Consider the following 19,876-nt stretch of genomic DNA (forward strand, 5'->3'; position numbering starts at 1 on the left):
TTGTGATATGTTGTAAAATGTTGTATGTCTGTTAATGTTTCCCTCCTTTTATCCTTAAAATAAAAAAAAAAAATAAAAGGAAAAAAAAAAAGAATTAATCACTTGAAAACTTTATCATTCTGGAAGTAAACTATAGAATTTTTAAAAAAGAATCATATTAAATTTATCAAGAGCATTTTAAATATTTGAAGGTATTTGATTAAGTTTATGAATCAAAGAAACACTATCCAGAAGCCCCTTAAAAATGAGTGCTAAAATTTTGTAGGCTTAGAAATGGAATAATAAAAATTATAGGGCCAAATTTCAAAATGTAAGGAAGAACGAGACTTTTATAAAATGCATAACTTTGATAAATTAAACACCTTTTTCAAAAACCAAAGTATCTTCTGAATCCTTTTGTCTGTGCATAAAACTGTCTTTGAGGACTGAAAACACCACACACCTCCACAGAGCTTTTCCTACGTGCTCAGAACTACATTTAAATGAATGATCTCATTTCATCCTTACAACAATTCTATGAGGTAGGTACTATTCTTATCCCCATCTTCTGAGGAGCTGAAATTTGAACTAGACAGTTGGGAATTTCTGAGCCATCTGTCTTCATCCTTGGTCTACAAGTTCCCAAGTCAGAAAGCACCCTCCTCAAGTGCTTGGAACACTGTTGAAACTGCCTGGGGGCCTCTTCCTCCTTCTGCTCAAACTATTCACTAACTCTTGGGCCACGGCTCCTGTCCTCATCTCTGGGCCACCTCTGCAGCTTTGCTCTTCACCACTGGCCCAAGAACTCGTACCAGAGGCATCACCTCCAGAGGCTATTTAGTTATGCAGACACCCCCAGCTGTTCTGAGCTGGAATGTGCAGTAACACGGGGCTGCATGTGACTCCGTGGTGACAATGCTTGCTTAGCACATGAGTGGGGCCCTGGATTCAGTCTAAATTTGCAGCCACACACTGCCCAGATGGCATGCTGCCCATCAGAGTTCAAGGAGCCCTCCTCTCTGACATCAGTCTGTATTGGTCTTGCCCTACCTGGAAAAACAAATTGCTGAGCTGCTGCTCCAGGGCCCTTCTTCCAAGAAGACACTAGCCTTTTGGGGGGTCACAGTGTTAGGAAGAGAGATGGCAAGGCCACTTGGCCCAGCTCTTTGTGATGCAAGTTTCTCCCAAAACCAGCTGCCAAGAAAAGTAAATTTTGTTGAACTGCCCAAGGCCGTGCTAATCTTTAATTATCCCGTTAATGTCTGTCTCCCCCTAGGTAGTCTTTACACCTGCAGTTACTGCGGTGCCCTGGTTTGAAACAGCTCGCAGATTTCCTGACAGCATTAATGGAGGTTTTGCAAATTGATTTGGGGAGATTAGGGGGAGAGAGGCTGGTATGACTTGACGTGAAGCCCATTCTAAGGGGCTCGGAGCCTCCTGTCTTTGGACTCTGCCCAGGGCAGGAGGAAAGCCCAAGGGATCAGAGGATGAGGGTTCCAGGCCTGGATATCACAGGGGACTGTGACCTGGGGCCTGCCGCTCCTTGCTATTCATCTTCTTCAAAATGAGTGGGTTTGGTCTTGTCCAGACTCATCAGAAGGTCTTCCCTGACTTCGACACTTTGATCCAAGTCTTAGAGCTGGCGGAAGAGCTTCCTTTAGAGCCAACCGATCTCCTCCTGCCTTTTGTCCCTCATTTATTCATTCACCCAGTACCCACGCCCTCCATGAGGCTCTGCAGCAGCACTAGGGTCTGATATGAGTTTGCTGCTCTGCATCATGCCCAGGAAAGCCCAAGGAGCACAGTACCCTGTGGACTGGACCAACTGGACATCCCAGGTTCTGCTCCAACAAGACCCAGAGGAGGGGACAGAAGCAGCCCACAATGGGACAGACGGAAAAGTGGCCTTGGTGTCGGAGTCTGGGTGCTCCAGTGAGCGCTGGCTGGAATCGCTGTGACCTTGTTCAAGTCACTTTCTACTTCTAATTGTCAGTTGCCTTCTCCAGAAAACAGGGAAATGGATGATAATCCTGATTTGCCTTCCTAGGGGGCAGCTACCACAGGGCCGGTGTCTCAGACTGGGGGAAGGACTGCTCTGCCCACCTCTGAGAAATCCAGCCATGGTATAGGCTGTCTGGAGGCCTTGGCCAAAATCTCTGCTGACTTCAAATCCCATCTTATAAAGGACAGTGACCTCAGAGCTTTTTCAGTATTCCCAGGGAGACAGGCAAGGTAGGGACAAAAGACCAGAATAGGGAAATAGAATCAGAGCCCAGAATAAAAGACACGGTGTCTGCACTCTCACTAACAGTGTTATGGTTTGTGTTTGGATGTCCCCTCAAATCCTCATGCAGTCATGGGGTGGGCTTCTAGAGTTTATGATAGATTCATGGTCCAATGCTGGGATTATGGGTGTGAGTGCTATACCTGCCCTGGGGTGGGTAGTTTGCATACAAGGGAAAGAGGCTGCCTGCCACTGCTCCTCCCTTTTGCTCTTGTTGCTTTTTCTGTGTTCTTCCGCCATGAACCGTTGCCCTCTGCCATGTGCCACTCTGTCTTGGAGCCAGCCAAGTATGGACTGAAACCTCCACAAACTGTGAGCTACATAAAGCTTTCCTTCCTTAATTTTGGGCATTGGGTATTTTGTCTCAGCAATGAAAGAAAAATAACTAAGACACAGGGTCCTTGGTAGGGATCTGCATTCTGGATCCTCTTCACAAAACCACCCCATTGCAAAAAGCTAGGGATCATCTTGACCCCGTACCCCAAGGATTTGGGGGAAGGTCCCTAGTCCCATCCTCCATGGACAAAGTTAGAACTCAGGCCTCCTGGCTCCCCTGCACCCAACGTGTATTCCTCTAAGCAGGCCCACCTCTGTATCACTGTCCTTGTCCACCTAGCTGCGAGCTCCTATGGGTCAGATCCTCTCTCCACCCACTGCAGTCTCTGACTCTTGGTCTCTAACAGACTGGTTAAATCCAGCCTGCTGAATCCTGCCAATGCCACTGTCCTGACTCCAGAGCCACTTCGGCTATGGTTCATCAGGATCACCCTGCTATCATCGCTGCTGCCACTAGACACAAGAAAAGCTTTATGGGCTTGGGTTTTATTCTAAAAATAAATTTTCAATTAAAGTCAAGAAGTATGAGAGAATGCCGCCTCGGGCAGGCAGCCCCCTCTCCGAGGCTTCTTCCTCAAACAGATGGTTTGTAGCATTTTTAATTAATGAGAGATGGTGCAGATAGGGACCCTTACTAGGCTGCAGCAAAGTGTAGCAGCCAGGGAGGGGTAGATGGGCCTGGCCAAAGGCAAGCACTTGGCTGTCTAGTACCTGAGAAGGGAGAGGGAGCCCTGCCCTTCAGCAGTGCCCCCTACCTGGCGTGTAGCATCTGGGTCAGCTCTGGCCGGGTCTGAGAATGAGAAAGTCACTGGATTCTCTGTCCTGCACCAGACATGGGAAGGAAGGTGATGGGACACCAGCCACTTTGTACAAATCGGATGGGCCTCAAGGGCTTTGAAGACCTTGCTTTAGGATCTCCTATGACTCTGTCCCCAGGTCTTTACCTTCAGCAAGTCATAAAATGTCTCTGAGCCTTAGTGTTCTCATGGGGAAGATAAGGACTGGAGAATCATAAACAGGCTTGAATGGATCATAAAGTCCATGCAGCTCAACTGCCCGGGGTTTGCTCAACTACAACACTCTCCCACCAAGAAGGAGCTTGGTGTCTAAGACCAGGGGCTTTACTAACCTCTGAGTCACACCAAAGCTGCATTTACCTGAGGTCTACGCTGTTAGAAAATGTGCCCTTAGAAGAAAATGACCTCTGCATCCCTGAGTTAATTATGACAGGTGTGAAGATTAAGAGGCAACAATGTGTATGAAGTTGCTTTGAAAACTAAATGGAGCTATCTTGAATTACCAGAGCAGGCAACCTGGTATCCCAGTTCTTGCTATCAAAGCCCTCCAGGTAGCAATCAGCTCCCCTCCTCTATCCTGTGTCTGAGTCTGTCCCCACCTCTGAGGTTTTCGCTCATCTTTCTGAAAGGAAATCATGGCTGGAGAGTGAGTCTCTAGGTCAACGTTAAGCCACTCACTCCATTATCAAAAGCCCCAAGTCTTCTACTTTGTGCCAGGAACTGCTCCAGGCACTGAGGGTTCCACTGAGGATAGAAAGCATCTTCCAGTTTGGTTTGGAAGGAGATGAACGATAAACAAATCCAGGCTTTTATTTCATCTGAGGTAGTGACAAATGGTCTGAATAAAAATAGAGTAAAAGTTACCAAACATCACAGTAGGAGGGGCTACTTCAAAAAAGACTGTGAGTAAATTCAGGGGTAGTTAGCCACACAAGGGTCTAAGGGCCTGAGGGCACTGAGCCATGCCAGGGAGGATCAGAGACGAGCCTGGAGAAAGCAGACAATGAAGGGCTTCATAGGCCGAGGCTTGGGGGCTGTGTGAAGAGTGGGAATGCAGAGGCTCTGCTGGCCAGAGCCCTCCTCCTGCGCCCCACCACGGCAGCAGCCCCCTCCCAAGCCTGTGCTCTGCTGCTGCCAGGGTTCTGCAAGGATTGGGGGTGGCAAACTATTTGTCGCCCCCCTCCCTGGCAGGAGTGGGATGGAGAAGGGATGGAGGAAAAAGTGCTTCACTATTCACACAACACACAAGAACATGAATTGAACACAGAAGGGGGAGACAAGATAAAACTTAGACAAATCGGGCAGAAAGAAGGAAGATGTCAATACTGATAGCGACGAACGCTCTGTGCCAGGTGCTGTTCTTAAAACTTTTCATCTTCCCAACAGTCCTGTGAAGCGGGTGCTATTATGACTTGTGTTTTATAAATGAGGAAACAGGCACAGAGCAGTGAAGTAACTTACTCAAAGAATCAGCTAATGAAGTAGCAGAGCTGAGATTCAAAGCAGAAAGACTGGCTTGCATCTACGCTTGTAGTCAGGTAGGGTGCTCAGGACAGAAGCTGGACCAAGACTGCTCAAAAGCAGCAGGCTGAGCAGAGGTGGAGAGGAAGCTCAAAGGGGGAAATTGCATTTCATACTATTTCTGCCCATAACATTCAACAGCAATGCCATCTATTTACACAGTGCCTTTCTAACGGATCCTTTAAAGAACTTTGTGAAGAACATGACATACCCAGCATATAGATGACGGCACAGAGCCTTAAGAGGTTAAGGCTCCTTACTGCAAAGTGAAAAGATAAGATTCAAATAAAAAATCTGCATGGCTCCAAATCCCTTGCTCTTTAACTCATCTGAAAGGCACCCATGGGCTCCTGTTTAGAGTCAGGCACTGAGCTAAGTATCCAAACATGGGAAAGACCTTGCTCTTAAAAGGATCCCTTGGGTGTCACCTATACCCTAATCACAGACTCACAAGGAATAATCGTCTTTTTCCTGGCTAAAGGATGTGAGCAGGGACGGGACGGGGAGCATTCATCAGCTCCTGCTCTGCGCATGGCACTCTTCACGCACTATCACAGGCTCAGCAGGTGGGTGTAACTGAGACTCCTCACTCATCTGGCCCCATTCTTCCCTGCTGCCACAGCATGAGAAACCCTGCTTTTATTGCCAATGCACCTAGCTAAAAAGTACATTGAAAAGCCTCTATGGTAATTAAGCGCAGCCATAGGGCTAAGTTCTGGCTGATAAAGTGCAAGAGGAAGTCACTGTGGGGGACTTCTGGAAAAGCTCTTTTAAGCAAGGGAGGCCGCTGAGGGGAGCCCATTCTCCCTGTTTCTCCTCCTAGAGAAACATCCTCAGTGAGGATGGCAAAGGATCCAATATGGGTCATAAAGGCAACCTTGAGGGTGAAGAATCACAGGCTCAGAGCAGTGGAAGAAAAAAGTTAGCAGCCCCGGCACCGGCTGGTTTGAGAAAGCCTAAGTCCTGATCTGTTCCTCTAAACAGGAGCAAGGTACGCTTCTGTATAGCTTATGTTAGTGTTCCACCTGGCCTTAGTCACTGGCCATTAAATGCATGTCTTAACTGATACAGTAGTTATATCATCATCCCCATTGGGAAACTGAAGCTAACAGGTTGCCCCAAATCCCATAGTTAAGAGAAGGAAAGAGAACTCAAACCTGAATCTTTCTGGTTCCATAAAACTGTGATCCTCTCATGCCATTGGTTTAAAAAGAAAAGAGAAAGCTTGTAGGCAATTCATCCTCAGGATGCGTCAGGGCACAGACGTTGCAGAAGAGTTTTGACCAGTTGACAAACTTCTATACCCTTACTCTTGACTTAAGAGAAGCACATTAGAGCAGATGGTGTCCTCCTAATCCATGCTCTCCAGTAAGTTACCCAAAAACCAGGCAGAAGGCAAACTGTTATTGGAGCATTTAATATCTCCTCTTCCTCCAAGTTACCAAGTTCTTCTCAGAACCCTTGAAAGGAAGTCCGATACATTCATTTTCATGCAAATTTGATGATGTGCCTCTTTATCAGATATATTTACAAATTCCTTAGAATTTTCTAAAGACTGAATCATGCGGTCTAGAAATAGTTTCATATCCTTGCCTTGCCTGATGGCACCAGCTGACACTTCTAGGACAGTGCTGAATTGAAGAGATGACAGTGAGCATCTTTGCTTTTTCCAGGTCTTGGCTGGAAATCATAAGCATTCGGTCTTTCACCCTTGTGTATCAGGTTTCCTTTGGTTGTGTTTTTGTTGTTGTTTTACTTCATAGATGCCTTATATCCACTTAAAGAAGTTTCCTTCTACCCTAAATTCATATCACAGATTTTTAAATTTTTTTTGTGTATACTGGGACAATTGTGCGGGTTTTATCCTTTATTCAATTAATATGGTATATTAATGGATTGATTGTGGGATGTTCTATCAACTCTACATTCCTGGCCTAAATCCCTTGGTCAATCTGTACCATTCCTGGCATAAATCATTTGGTCAATCTGTACCTTCTTCTTTATAGGATATTGGTTTGCTAGTATTTTATGCAAGACTTTTGCTCTGATACTGCTCTGCAGCTGTCTCAAATATAGTACTTGTTATGTCAGAGGTCCCCAAGGCCACCCCCAGGCCCAGTGATTTGCTCAGAGGATTAGAACTCAGCACAGAGTCACACTCTATAGTGCTATACAGTCTACAACAGAGAGAGGATACAAAGCAAACCAGTGAAGGAAAAGGCACACAGACTGAGTCCAGAAGAAACTAAATGCAAACTTCCAAGGTCCTCTCTCAGTGGAGTCAGACAAAATGTTCTTACTTCCTCTGCAACAGCTGCGACATGTAGGAAATGATGCCAACCAAGGAAATTCATTAGAAACTTAGTGCCCATGATCTTTAGTAGCAGGGTGTCACACAGGAGGAACCCCATGCCTTCTACGTACCTAGATTCCAGACTCTCAAAAGGAAAATAAGTGTCCTGCATAAGCCATATTGTTTGACAGTTCAGACGCAGCGAGACACTCTAGACGCTCTTACCGGTTGAGGTAGGAGGACTGCTCCCAAAATCCAACTTCTCAGGTCTTTCAAAAGACAGAAGCTGAGCCTGCTATGACTCTTTTCCACATGCTTGTATTTAAGACAAACAAAAATGCCCAGAAAGTAGATAATGTTTAATACAATAGCATTAAATGCTAATATTGGAATTTGAGCCATAGGAGATAAGAAAAGTTTTTCAAGACATGCTCGGGACCTTGAAAACGATATCCCTTAGCTTACTTGTGTGTATGGGTAAGCTTAAGCTTGTATCTCTAGAAAGTTTAATTTGGAGTGACAGGAAGGGGCTCTCAGTTCATGCCATACATTGCTTAGACAAAAATATTTCCCCTGCACTCTAGGGGGAAATGGCTTTCCAGGCCTTGAATCCTTTGAGCATCTTAGGCCCCCAAAACTGTACAAGTCAGCAGTCACAGTTCTGGGGAGAGTTTAAGAGAATGCCAAAGGGGGAAACAGGGAAGCAAACACATTCAACACACCCTTCCAGCACACTCTCCAACTCCATCCTATTTTGTAGCCAAAGCACTGTTAATTCTTTTCCTTCACCTCTGGAGCCAGAGGCTTGCAGGGTTATTCTAACTAATTGATTTTGCTCTATTTATATTAAAAACTGCACAGCCAAGCCTTCTCTGATGCACATGATTGATGATAATAAAGATAGGAATAGCTAAATAGCACAAAGAGTGGACTGAGCACTGTAAGAAGCAATTTATCGTATATATTAATTTCTCAGCAAACCTGCAACATAAGCACAATATTAGTTTTCCTTTACAGAACGGGGGATGAGGAAACTGAGGTTAAGTAACTGGCCTCAGGTCTATACCAAATGCACAACAGAGGCAATATGGTCCTGCCTCCTCCCACACACACCCCACATAATATGGTTCCAGAGCCAGCATTCTTAGCCACCAGCTCAGACACTCCACAAAGACAGCTCCACAACAGACAGGGTTTCCACTGTTGTTCACCCCATAGGATAGCCCATTGCATTCTCCAGTCTGGACTCAGGTGTAGGGTAGAAAAGAGTATTGTTGAGACTAAAGTTTAGAGAAGAAAAAAAAATTGAGTCATCTAAACAATGACACCCATACAAATGGGCCAACTTCTGAAGTCAGATCTTCAGATATAACATAAGACATATGAAAATGCAGGGCCATGTTTGGCTGTGACCAGGAATGGAAGGTCCTACTGGCCCTCAGTGCCTGGATGCCATGGATGTGAACATCATACAATGGATAGATCAATCAAGAACGATGAATGGTGACACCCAGGTAGCAGCAGCATTCCTGCTAACAAACACCACCCTTATATACAGTTCTAGGGTTGCAGAAGAAAGACACTAAGAAAGATCCCTTTAAACTCACTGTTTTCAGAGCCTTACCTTATGCACCTTGAACTTCTGTGAAGGACATGCCAGGCAAGCATATGGCCTAAACTGTTCCCTGAAGCCCTATATCTATATTTATCTCTGAAGCATGGAGAGGAGGAGCCAGATTCAGGCCTACAGGTTATTTGTTCGAGACAGTTGGTTCCATCCTGGTCCAAGGAGTGAGCAGACACAGGGCTATGCCAGCTGACTCTTGGACTAAGCCACTGGAAAATATAGAGACAATCTCAGAAGGAAGGAAACTGTGGTCATTGCTCATTGTGACTGTCATTAGCTCGGATCTGTACTGTGAAGGATCCAGCTAAGTCAAGGCCACAGGAAAACTATTCTTATTATTCACGGGCTGCAGGGAAATTTCAGCACCCTGGTACTTCTCTTTTCTCTCTGGCATCAACTGTTATATCCCTGAGGAAAGGCCCAAGTCAGGTCCCCAAGTCTCCTTTTTAAAGAAGGGCCATATTTATGATATAGCTAAAGAGCAGGGTACTCAGGAATCACAATCAACTCCATAAATTGCTTAACAGCATATATTTTTCACTAAAGTCAACCAAAACACTTATTGTCCAGTTTCCCATCTTTGTCACTTTCCTTTACAAGTGCTCCTCAGTTTATGATGGGACTACATCCTGATAACCCATCACAAGTTGAAAATATTATGAGTGAAGTACATTTAGTATACCTAGCAAACATCGTAGCGTAGCAGCCCGGTACACAGCGAAGCACAGGTGACTGGGTGGATGGCTGGGAGCTCTGGTCCCCTAGTGCTATCTGTCATAGCCAGACAGTATCGTACTACACATCACTAGCCTGGGGAAAGATCAAAATTAGAAATTTAAAGTACTATTTTTACTGAATGCATATCACTTCTCTACAACCTTAAAGTCAAAAAACCATAAGTTGAACCATCATAGGTCAGGAACCATGTATAGTACCTACACATTTGCCCAGGAAAAGTATGATTGAAGATTAAATCTAATTCATGGAGCACTTGATTTCCTCACTGGTAATCTTAAAGACCTCAAACTAGAATAGGATAAAGAAAGCAAGACTATTTACAGAGTCACTGGGGATGCCCTTAATGATTCTATCGTTGTTCCCCTAGATCTCTTTGACAATTATATAGGCAGCTGTAAAGGAACAGTGAATGGATTGTAACAAGGCCTTAATATCTACAGATATTAAACTGAATTATGTTCAAGAGCCCGGCCCCTGGGATAGCAGTGTTATTATGGAAGGCTGGGAGCGTAGTAATGCATGACTATGAGACAGGATCAAAACATAAAGCAATAGTGATGGCACCAATAAAGTGATTACAAAGAAATAGTTATTGTTATGGGAGGACTGCTACAAAAGATAGATAAGAAACAAACAGTTAAGAGAATGGCAGACAGGAGAATAATGATTCTTGGCTCATGATACTTTAACTGAAACCAGGAGATTTATGAAACAACCTTAGGATAAAGTCTTTTTATTTTTAAAGGAACCATCATGAATTTTTATGTACTTACAAGCTGAACACACTCCAAAAGGTAGAAAAATTAAACAACTTGCATTACAAATAGATGTGGCAGTTCGAGCACGTAACAGATTTGGCTGATGAGGACCACCCTCCACCTTATCCCAATTTAGAAATGGAGAATGCAGGAGAAAAAAGGTAGAACACAACGAGACACCACCTCACACCTATTACAATGGATATTATCAAAAAATAACAACTGTTGGCAAAGTTGCAGAAAAATTTAGAACTCCTGTACATTACTGATGGGGATGTAAAATGTATGGCAAGTTCTCAAAAAATTAAAAATAGAGTCACCATATGATCCATCAATTCCACTGTAGGTATAAATTTAAAAGAAGTAGAAGCTGAGAACTTGTTCTGCTCAGGGATGTTATAAGAAACTAAAGCCCTAAGTCTTAAAAAACAGAAAAAAAGGTAACAACAGGTCTCATGCACTATAAATTGTCAATGAGAGTGCAAACTGGTATAATCCCCATGGAGAGGACTTTGGAAAGACTTGTCAAAATAACGAAGCAGATACTAGCAGAAAACAACGGCATACCATTTTCAAAGTGCTGAGAGAGAAAAATGGTTAACTTGGAATTCTCCACCCTTGTAAGTTACCACAGTGTAATAAGGATCAAGAAAGACCTTCTGAGGGAAGCAAAATTAGAGTATTACTGCCAGATCTAAACTAAAAGGATTAAGGATATATAGCAGTAAGAAAGAAAGTTAATCCAGAAGGAAGAAGACAATTTTAAGAAAAATAGCAGTGAGGAAAGACATGAATAAACATATGGAAAATCTAAACAGGAATTAACTTTATAAAACAAAAATAATTATTATGACTAACTCTGGGGATTTAAAAACAAAGTGAAACTAAATATTGGTAAGGACATATGTCAAACAAGGGATGGGGCCGGGGCTATAGGTCAGAGGCACAAGCGCCTGCCTGGCAAGTAGAAGGTCCTGAGTTTGATTCCTGGCACCAAAAAAACAACAACAACAACAAAAAAAAAAAAACCAAGGGAGAACGGGGGGGTACATATAGCTTAGTGGTAAATGACTTCCCTGGTATGTGTAATGCCCTGGGTTCAAACCCCAGCAATGGAGAGGGACCCAGGGGACAGGATGACAACTGTATCTTAAACATTTTAAGAGTTTTTAGGGAGAAGCAGACAGTAACTGACTATGATAAGCAAGCAAGTTAAATTTTTGACATTAACCCTATAGTAATAAAAATAGGATATATCATTTTCAAAGCAGCAGAGGGGAAATAGAAAAAACCTGATTGATCCAACAGAAAGCAGTAAAAGGAGAGAAAGCATTAATAAAAAAGAATGGTAAACAAAATATCACAATTATAGGGTAAAAATAAAGTCAGTATAACAATAATCATCTTAAAAATCACCAGTTAAAAGACATTGTTCAACTAATTTTTTGTTTGTTTGAGACAGGGTCTTGTTTATATAGTGCAGGCATCCCTTGAGCTCACTATGCAGTCCAGTGTGGCCTCCAACTAGTGTAGATCCTCCTATAGGACTATAGGCATATGTCACCACACCTGGTTTAAATTTTTAAAAATAATAGAATCTGATTTGGGGAGGCTGGGGCTGGAGGATAGCAAGTTTAAGTCCAGAATGTTGTACATGGATTATAGAATCTAAGTGATGGGTAGTGTTTGTTGTACACTTCTTTTGACTTTTATAAAACAGAAAAATTTGAGATTTCTCATTATAAAAGTTTAGATGACAAAGATATCATCTTGGAAGTGGATTCTCCAGCACCAGGCCCTTCATCAAGATACCTACATGGAGCAGAGATGGAGCCCCAGCCCTGTCTACCCAAACTCATGACCCACAAAAAAATGAGTGCTTTCAGCCTATGAGTCCAGGGTGCTAGATAACAGAAATCCTCTAAGTAGACCTTCCTTACTTTCTGTCAATGATAATAATAATAATAACAATAACAACAAATAGGCTTTTCTTAGAGACACAATACAGTAAAGAAAGTAAAAGGATGAGGAAAGTTATACTAGAAAAAAAAGTATTCCTTTCCCAATACCGACACCAAAGCAGAGCTAGCATGGCTAGAGTAACATAAAACAAGTAAAAAAAAAAAAAAACTTTTAAAAAACCTTTAATGGGGAAAGTATCATTTCATAAAGAATTTCTATAAAAATATATTATCAAAGCAGACTCAAAATTATAGCAAATCTGAGACCTACAATAATGAAGAAATTTTAATCAGTAATCAAAAATCTAGCCCTCTCATTTAAAAAACTATTAGACCCAGGTCAGGCATTGTGGCTTGTTATTCCAGCATCCAGGGATTCTGAGGTGGGAAAAACACAAGTTCGATCCCTTGTCTCAAAATTTAAAAATTTAAAAGTATTGGAGTTGTAGTTCAATGCAAAGGCCCTAGGTTTAACCCCTAGTACTGCAGAAAATAAAAGAATAAAAAATTTAAATAAAAAGAAGTACTAGACCCAGATGACAGTGTCAAGAAACAGGTAACACTCTATCTTACTGCCTCAAACTGTTCCAAAGAAAAGGAAAAAAAAAAAAAAAAAAAAAGCTGGGCATAGTTGGGCACATCTGTAATCCCAGAACTTGGGAAGCTGAGGCAGGAGGATTGTCATGAGTTTGAGGCCAGCCTGGGCTACATAAACAAGTTCAAGGCCATCCTGCACTACATAGTGAGACCTTGTCTCAAAAAAAAGAATAATTCCACAACTCATTTTATGAGGGTAATATGTCATTGACAGCAAAATTAAATAAGGAAAGCAGAACAGTAAAATTATAGGCCAATACTGCTTATGGACACATTGCAAACCCTGAGTAAATATCAGAATTGAGCCCAGCAATGTATACAAAGTTAATATCACATATTTCATCAAATCTAAAACATTGTTGTTCTTTAAATGCACCACTACTTTTTATACTAAGAAAGAAAAATATTGTCACTTCAACCATGATGTGATGATTCCTTATCACTTGAACATTTTATACCTACTGAAGGGGCTTTTTAAACTGACATATGCAGATTTTTATCATATATCATTCTTATGCCTCCATAACAAGAAAAACGTAAGTAAAATAAATAAGGTAAGATACTCTTAAAACCTCACATTCAGAATCCCCCTCTTCTAAATTATTGTTCAGCTCAGAGTTTTTGATATTCATTCTGGCCAGTGAGAGGTGGTAATGCAGCATTGCGTAGATGTCTCTATTATTATCTCTGATATGTTTTCCTAAGACACTGACACATATCTTAAAAGTTTAGATGCTAAGTTTCTACTTCATTTACCAGACAGAAAGGTTTCAGACAACTAAGGCTCATATTCCTTCCTCAAATGGATTTGTCTAAAACACTAAGAGAAGACAAGTGACCAAATCTAGGCAAGAGCAATTAGAAGGTGCCCTATTCTGTAAAATATATTCTAATTACAGAAAAGTTAAAGTGTGAAAAATATGTATCTCAGGATCAATGAATACAGCATATCAAATCAAGTAGGCTTTATCTCAACAATGTCAGAATAGCTTAGTTCTAAAGAACTATTAAAGTAGGTCACCACATTAACAGATTAAAGGAAAATATCTCAATGGATACAGAAAGCATTTGATAAAATTCAGAAATCATAATTTTAAAAAGAAATCTAGCTAGGCATGGTGGTGCACGTTTATAATCCCAGCACTTAGGAGGCCGAGGCAGGAAAAGCACTGTAAGTTCAAGGCCAGCCTGGGCTACATAATGAGACCGTGTCTCAAACAGCAATAAAAAACAAAAAAGAAATCTTGGCAAATCAGAAATAAAAAGGAGCAGACTTAATCTCACACACCTGCCAACATATCACAGGGGGAAAAAAAAAAAAAAGACTGGAGTGGAGAGGAAGAAGGAAGGGGCCAAGAGAGGAAGGAACTAGAAAAATTCTCTGAAGGCAGGAACAAGATAAAGGATGACTGCTATTACCACTTCTCTATAATAATATCCTAAAGGACTTAGCCAGATCAATAAAATAGGAAAATATTAGAGATAGTACAAGGGTTAGAAAAGAAAAGAAAAATCTAAGCTGCTGTTATTCTTAGACAACTTGATCATCAACATAGATGTTTCAAAATAATCTACAAACTATTACACTAGTAAGAATGTTTAGAAAAGGTATACAATACAAGAGCCAATTTTTTTAAAAACTCCTTAGAAGGGTTGTAGTACAGAAATAAATAATTTAAAAATCTAACTGTCATAAAAGGTCCTATTCATAAAACCTTCTAAAACACGGTACACATGAATAAATCCAACCAAAAATGTAATGCATTTCATAGGAAATATTTAAATCTCTATTAAAAGTAAGATACTTAGTAATAAAAAACTGATGCACATAGGAAGATATAAATGAAATTATACAAATATATCAATTCTAGTTGAAATGAACTATATGATCATTATAATTCCATTCAAAATATATGATTTGATAAACAGAATATAAAATGCATATGGAAGAGGGAAAATATTACATCCAGAAAGAGTCAAAGCAATTCTGAAGAAAATAAAGAATAGACAGAGGCAGGAGGACTCATACTACCAGATATCAAGAATTTTTCTAAAGTTTTAAGAATTAAAATACTGCCTGGCAAGTGCAAGGTCCTGAGTTTGATCCCCAGTTCCACAAAAAAATTAAAACAATGTGGCATTTAATGTGATGACAATTTCTTGGAGAAATGGAACAAAATATTTAAATCAGAAACTAATTGAAATAAAGAAAACTTCATCAACCCAGTGGAATGCAATAGGCCTACAGTATGCAGTAAAGGAGAGGCTTAAAAAGGAGATCTTTGTTTATAAGCAAAAAAAGTCTTTTAAAGAATTACTATAAAGATCTGAAATATACCCATACAATAAAATATCATATAAGACCATTCAGAAGCATAATTGTTAACTTGGAAAGATGTTGACAATATATTATATGAAAAAACAGGCTATAAAATTATAGGTTTTCAACCAAGGCATTAAATGCTTAAAGCAATTTTCTATATATACAAATAGGCCAAAGCCCCACGTTATACCTACAAGGTTTTAATCTCTTATCAGCTTTGATGAAAAACAAACTAACCAAAGAGTACAGTAAGTTAACTCCAGAGTGTTGAGTAATAAAGTCACTACTACATTGCTTATAACTCTTCTATAAAGCCCCAAACAATTACAGGCATTCCTCATTTAATGACTGAGTTCTATTCCTGAAACCAGGTCATTAAATGAATTGGTCACTAAATGAGGACTTGTACATAGACTGTAAATTATTCAGAATAAAGAAATGATCAAAAGAAACGCCAACTTGTTGACTTTGCTTTTATTTGCATAATTCTTACAATCAGTACTATAATATATAACAGAACATAAAACTATAGTACCATACTATACAGTACAATGAGCAAAATTTGCAGTACTGTATAAACAAAGTGTATTGTACCCAAAAAAGACATTGAAGCTCTATAAACAAGATGTATAGAACTGTACAAAGAAACCCCACAAGTTGTAAGCCTAAACAGCATGCCTCAGTTATAAATCTGAACAGTTGTTAAACAGGTAGGTGGTCAAATGAGGAATCTCTGTATATCCCAGAGTTAAGCCTAATAATCTCTACCTCTCCATTGAGTCAGGGGGCTATCAGAGCTATAGCCCGAGTTGTTGACAATATATAGAATCATATATACTAAGGTATATAATGCCAGGTAAAATATAATAAACTATATATTAAATAACTATGTATTGTAAATCAATACACCCAAAGCTATATTCATAAAATTATGCCATATTTATCAGGTGAAAGAGTGACAGCAAGAAGTTCCTTGAGGACTTTTGAGAGAAAAATAAAACATTTTGTCTTACTCTATTAATACCCTCTGAAAAACTGTACATTGACTTGGGTGCTCTAAAACCTGTACTCCATATTTGATTAACTAAACATTTCCCAGAAGGTCTAAGAATAATAACAGAATCTATTTTATGAAAACGGCAATAGCATACAACACAGGGTGAAAAGTTAAGTCTCCAAGGAAAAATATTTCCATTATTATTCCTTTATCCTCAAAATATTTATTGTGTTCTTTATACCTTGATGAAATATTTTTGAGACTGTTAAGACCAAAAGATATAAACTGCCTTTATTTTGTAAAAATTAAGACTGGATCAGGCTAGAGGACAGTAACTGGATACAAGGTGTACTAAATCTTCTCTTCCAGAAGAGCTGATTTTGAATTCAATCACCCTCTGAGTGAAGTCATCCCAGCTCGCATAATTTCATCAACCAGGAGAATGTTGGTGGAAATCACTGTGCTAAGAAAAAGATGAGAGTGAGAAAAGCCTACTAACCCTTGCTTATCTTTTCCCCCAGCAATTTTCAGCTATGAAGGGCACTTTTTTCCTTCAGTTATGTTCGTATGAGATTTTATGAGACAAAGCTATTATAAACACAAACATCATCATTTGTATTACAATTTCAACTCCTTTGTTGATAAGGTGGAAACATGATTTATATTCCAGCAAAATTGAGGTTATTTTGAAGCACATCATTTTATTTTCCTCACTATACAAGTGGTACTATTTCAGTAGTTTGCACTTTTCCTTTCCCATCAAATCAACAGATTCACTGTTCATATAACTTATACTGCTACAACCAAAATATAAAATGAATGTAAAATAACTGAAACTAATCTTAATAACTGGACACTACACCTTTTCATACACTTGGCAAGTTTTCCACTGCAGGATGACAAAAATAATAGAAAATATTTAATGTATCAATTATGCCCCTACAGATCTTTCTTTGTATATTACTTCCAACTTACCAAGAGTGAAGAAGTTGTTTTTTCACACAATAATTATCCCAAATTCCAGCATCTGCTGCTACCATTGGTTCCCCTGTAAAGTAAAAACAAACCATTTTAATACTACAATCTTGATATAGTCTACCAATGTATTGGTAGAATCTGACAATATTTAATACACTACCAAAACTGCTTTTGTCAAAGTCATCAGTGCTCTCTATTTTACTACAGTAGAATTGAAACTCCTTAGAATAGCCCATATGCCCCTGCATGAGCTTTCTGTCACCTCTGTCACCCCTTCCGTCTACTCAAAAACATCAGATGCTGGCGTTTCCACTGGCTGTTCTCTCTCCCCAAAATACTTATTCCAAGTAACGTCCTTATTTCCTTTCACTTTTCAGTACACAGCTTCTCAGTGAGGTCTACCCTGTCCAGGCTGTTTTAAGTTGCCAACCACTCAACCCATACCCTTCTACTAAGCCTTCATGATCATCCTTATATTGTTTTTTTTTTTTTCATCAAATTTTTTGCTTCCTCAATGCTAAAGACACTTACTTCTTAAGGTTATTATTTAGTGCCTGTTGTCCTCCACTATAACAGAAGCTCACAAAGGCAGGTATTTTATTTTGTTCTGTATGAATCCCAAAAAGTATATAATAAGTTCTCAATAACTATTTCTTACATGGATATTTTAAGAGGTTCAAAAGTAAACTAGAATCACCCGAAGTTTAATAGTCACTCAAATCCCTACCACCTTACTATAAGATCTGGATGACTGAAGAATAACTTCTTTCCTTATCAAGAAGCTAATTTTCCTTCAATTTCTTACCTGTATTCAAATCTATGCCAACAAGTTGCTTTGATTCTGAGTGCTCAGTCTGAACTTTTACTAGTGTTTCCTGCGGGTCAAAACCAGAATTCTGAGCAAGAACCTTTAAGAATAAAAATAATAACAAATATTTGCATGGAATACTTCTACATATATACTTGAATAGCAAATATAAAAGGTATTACTATTTAGTCTTTGGAAAACACATCTGTAATTCAGTAATCATCTCCTTTTGAAGAATAGCATTCTTAATCTACATCGAAGTATTATTTTGTCTATCTAGTCACTTTTATATTTACTTATCCATTACCCATGTGTATATCACACTATACTCTAAGTAGAGTTCCTTCACTCCTACATTAATTTCCTTCCTCACAAAAGATTATTTTAAATGTAGAAGGAAGTAGTACAGCATTCTTGTTTTCTCTAGTCCCTCTAGCCACATGTCTTCTGGTTTTTTGTAGGCACTTGCTAAAGAAAACCAGCATATTTCCAGCACCTTTACACCCTCATGTTCAGGATGAAAGCCATGGTCTACGGCTGCAGGGATAGAACTACCTGTATTCAGACCACGTTCACTTCCAAGTCATCCAAAACAAAAATAATGGAGGAAAGGTACCACCATGCACTTCAAGGTTATCAATTTGTGTTAACAACACATCATTTTTTTTTTAATGACTTTGCTGCCATGGGGAAAGAAAAAATAGATATCTAATGCACAAAGAACCCATACATTATGAACCATTTTAGTAGCCATTATTTTTAAAATTTTGCTAGCTTTGTAATGTCTTAATTCATGGTAACAGCATATTAGAAATAGTTTTATGTATTTCCAAGTGGTTCATAACCAGGTTAAGGCAAAGAGAAAGGAATAGTTCTCTGCCTTTTAGTTACCAAACAGAAAACCTCTCGTTTTTCTTCTTTTTTAGAAATTATAATGACAATGAAAAATGCAAGCTAGCAGTGTTTGGGAATATAAAATAGCCTGAAGATCTTCATTTTCCATAATTTAAAGTAATAATATTTTGGGCACGATCAACAAAATAAAGATCACCCTAAAATCTAGTTAAATTTTAAGTTCTAATTATTCACCACAATTAGTTCATCATGAACCATTTCTGAAGGAAACTTTTGGAGCTACTTTAACTTTTGAAGCTCCCAAAAAGGGATAAGAGAATAATTTCTGCCTGCTTCATGAAGCTCCTGAAAGAATTCTGAGCTATTATCCCCAAAATTTCCCTGCTTGAGTTGTAAGACATTTAAGAAAAAACTGTACGAGGAACTGTAGACAGATACCTTTCTACTCTGGGTCAGATTATATGGGCAATTTATAACCAAACACCTTGAAGCCTAACCAGTTGTTAGGTAGCAGGAGGGTGCTGTACCTTAGGAATAATGAGTAAGGCATCGGCAAAAGCCTGGACTCCAAGACGAGCTCTTCCTTTTACACTGGGCTTGTAATTAACAAGCGCAGCAGCTATTGCCACTTCAACTGCACCAGCCCCTGGAACTATACAACCTATTGGAGCAGAGAAATGATGGCAAGACATACCATATAAGGGAAAAAAGGGAGGAGAAAAAGCAATTAGCTATATAAGTATGCTCTATTATCTTCCCTACCTCTAAAACGTATTTATGTACAGAAATCACACAACTCAGTAATTACTCAGTTGTCCCATGAAGCATTCTGAAGCTAAGTAATTGAGCAAGGTATAGATAGCTAGTTAGAAGCAGCTTATTTCATTGTTTATCCTCTGGCAAATAAGAGTAGACATTTCTTTCATCTTACTCTTCTATAGCTACTTTGAAAGGTAGTTATTTATAATTTATAATGGCGCCGGGTGTAGTGGCACATGTCTGTAATCCCAGCACTTGGGAGGCT

At 39.7% G+C, this 19,876-nt stretch overlaps 1 protein-coding gene and 1 long non-coding RNA gene across 4 annotated transcripts in view; both read right to left on the minus strand.

The window, feature by feature from the left end:
• LOC106146466 overlaps positions 1 to 9,010 on the minus strand; it is a 187,275-nt gene extending 178,265 nt beyond the window's left edge. For both annotated transcript variants that reach the window (XR_001230914.1, XR_001230915.1), the window contains exon 1: positions 8,835 to 9,010. This is a non-coding gene — a long non-coding RNA (uncharacterized LOC106146466). The remainder of the gene's footprint in view (positions 1 to 8,834) is intronic.
• Positions 9,011 to 15,673: 6,663 nt separating this feature from the next.
• Cct6b (chaperonin containing TCP1, subunit 6B (zeta 2)) overlaps positions 15,674 to 19,876 on the minus strand; it is a 69,910-nt gene continuing 65,707 nt past the window's right edge. For both annotated transcript variants that reach the window (XM_013503402.1, XM_005402850.2), the window contains exons 11-14: positions 19,380 to 19,513; positions 17,995 to 18,097; positions 17,187 to 17,259; positions 15,674 to 16,674 (exon numbers count right to left, since the gene is read on the minus strand). In XM_013503402.1, coding sequence (XP_013358856.1) covers positions 16,602 to 16,674; positions 17,187 to 17,259; positions 17,995 to 18,097; positions 19,380 to 19,513 — 383 coding nt within the window. In that variant the 3' untranslated portion in view covers positions 15,674 to 16,601. The remainder of the gene's footprint in view (positions 16,675 to 17,186; positions 17,260 to 17,994; positions 18,098 to 19,379; positions 19,514 to 19,876) is intronic.

The sequence above is a fragment of the Chinchilla lanigera genome, unplaced genomic scaffold (genome assembly GCF_000276665.1).
Source record: "Chinchilla lanigera isolate Chin_1 unplaced genomic scaffold, ChiLan1.0 scaffold00080, whole genome shotgun sequence".
NCBI classification, from domain to species: Eukaryota; Metazoa; Chordata; class Mammalia; order Rodentia; family Chinchillidae; genus Chinchilla; species Chinchilla lanigera.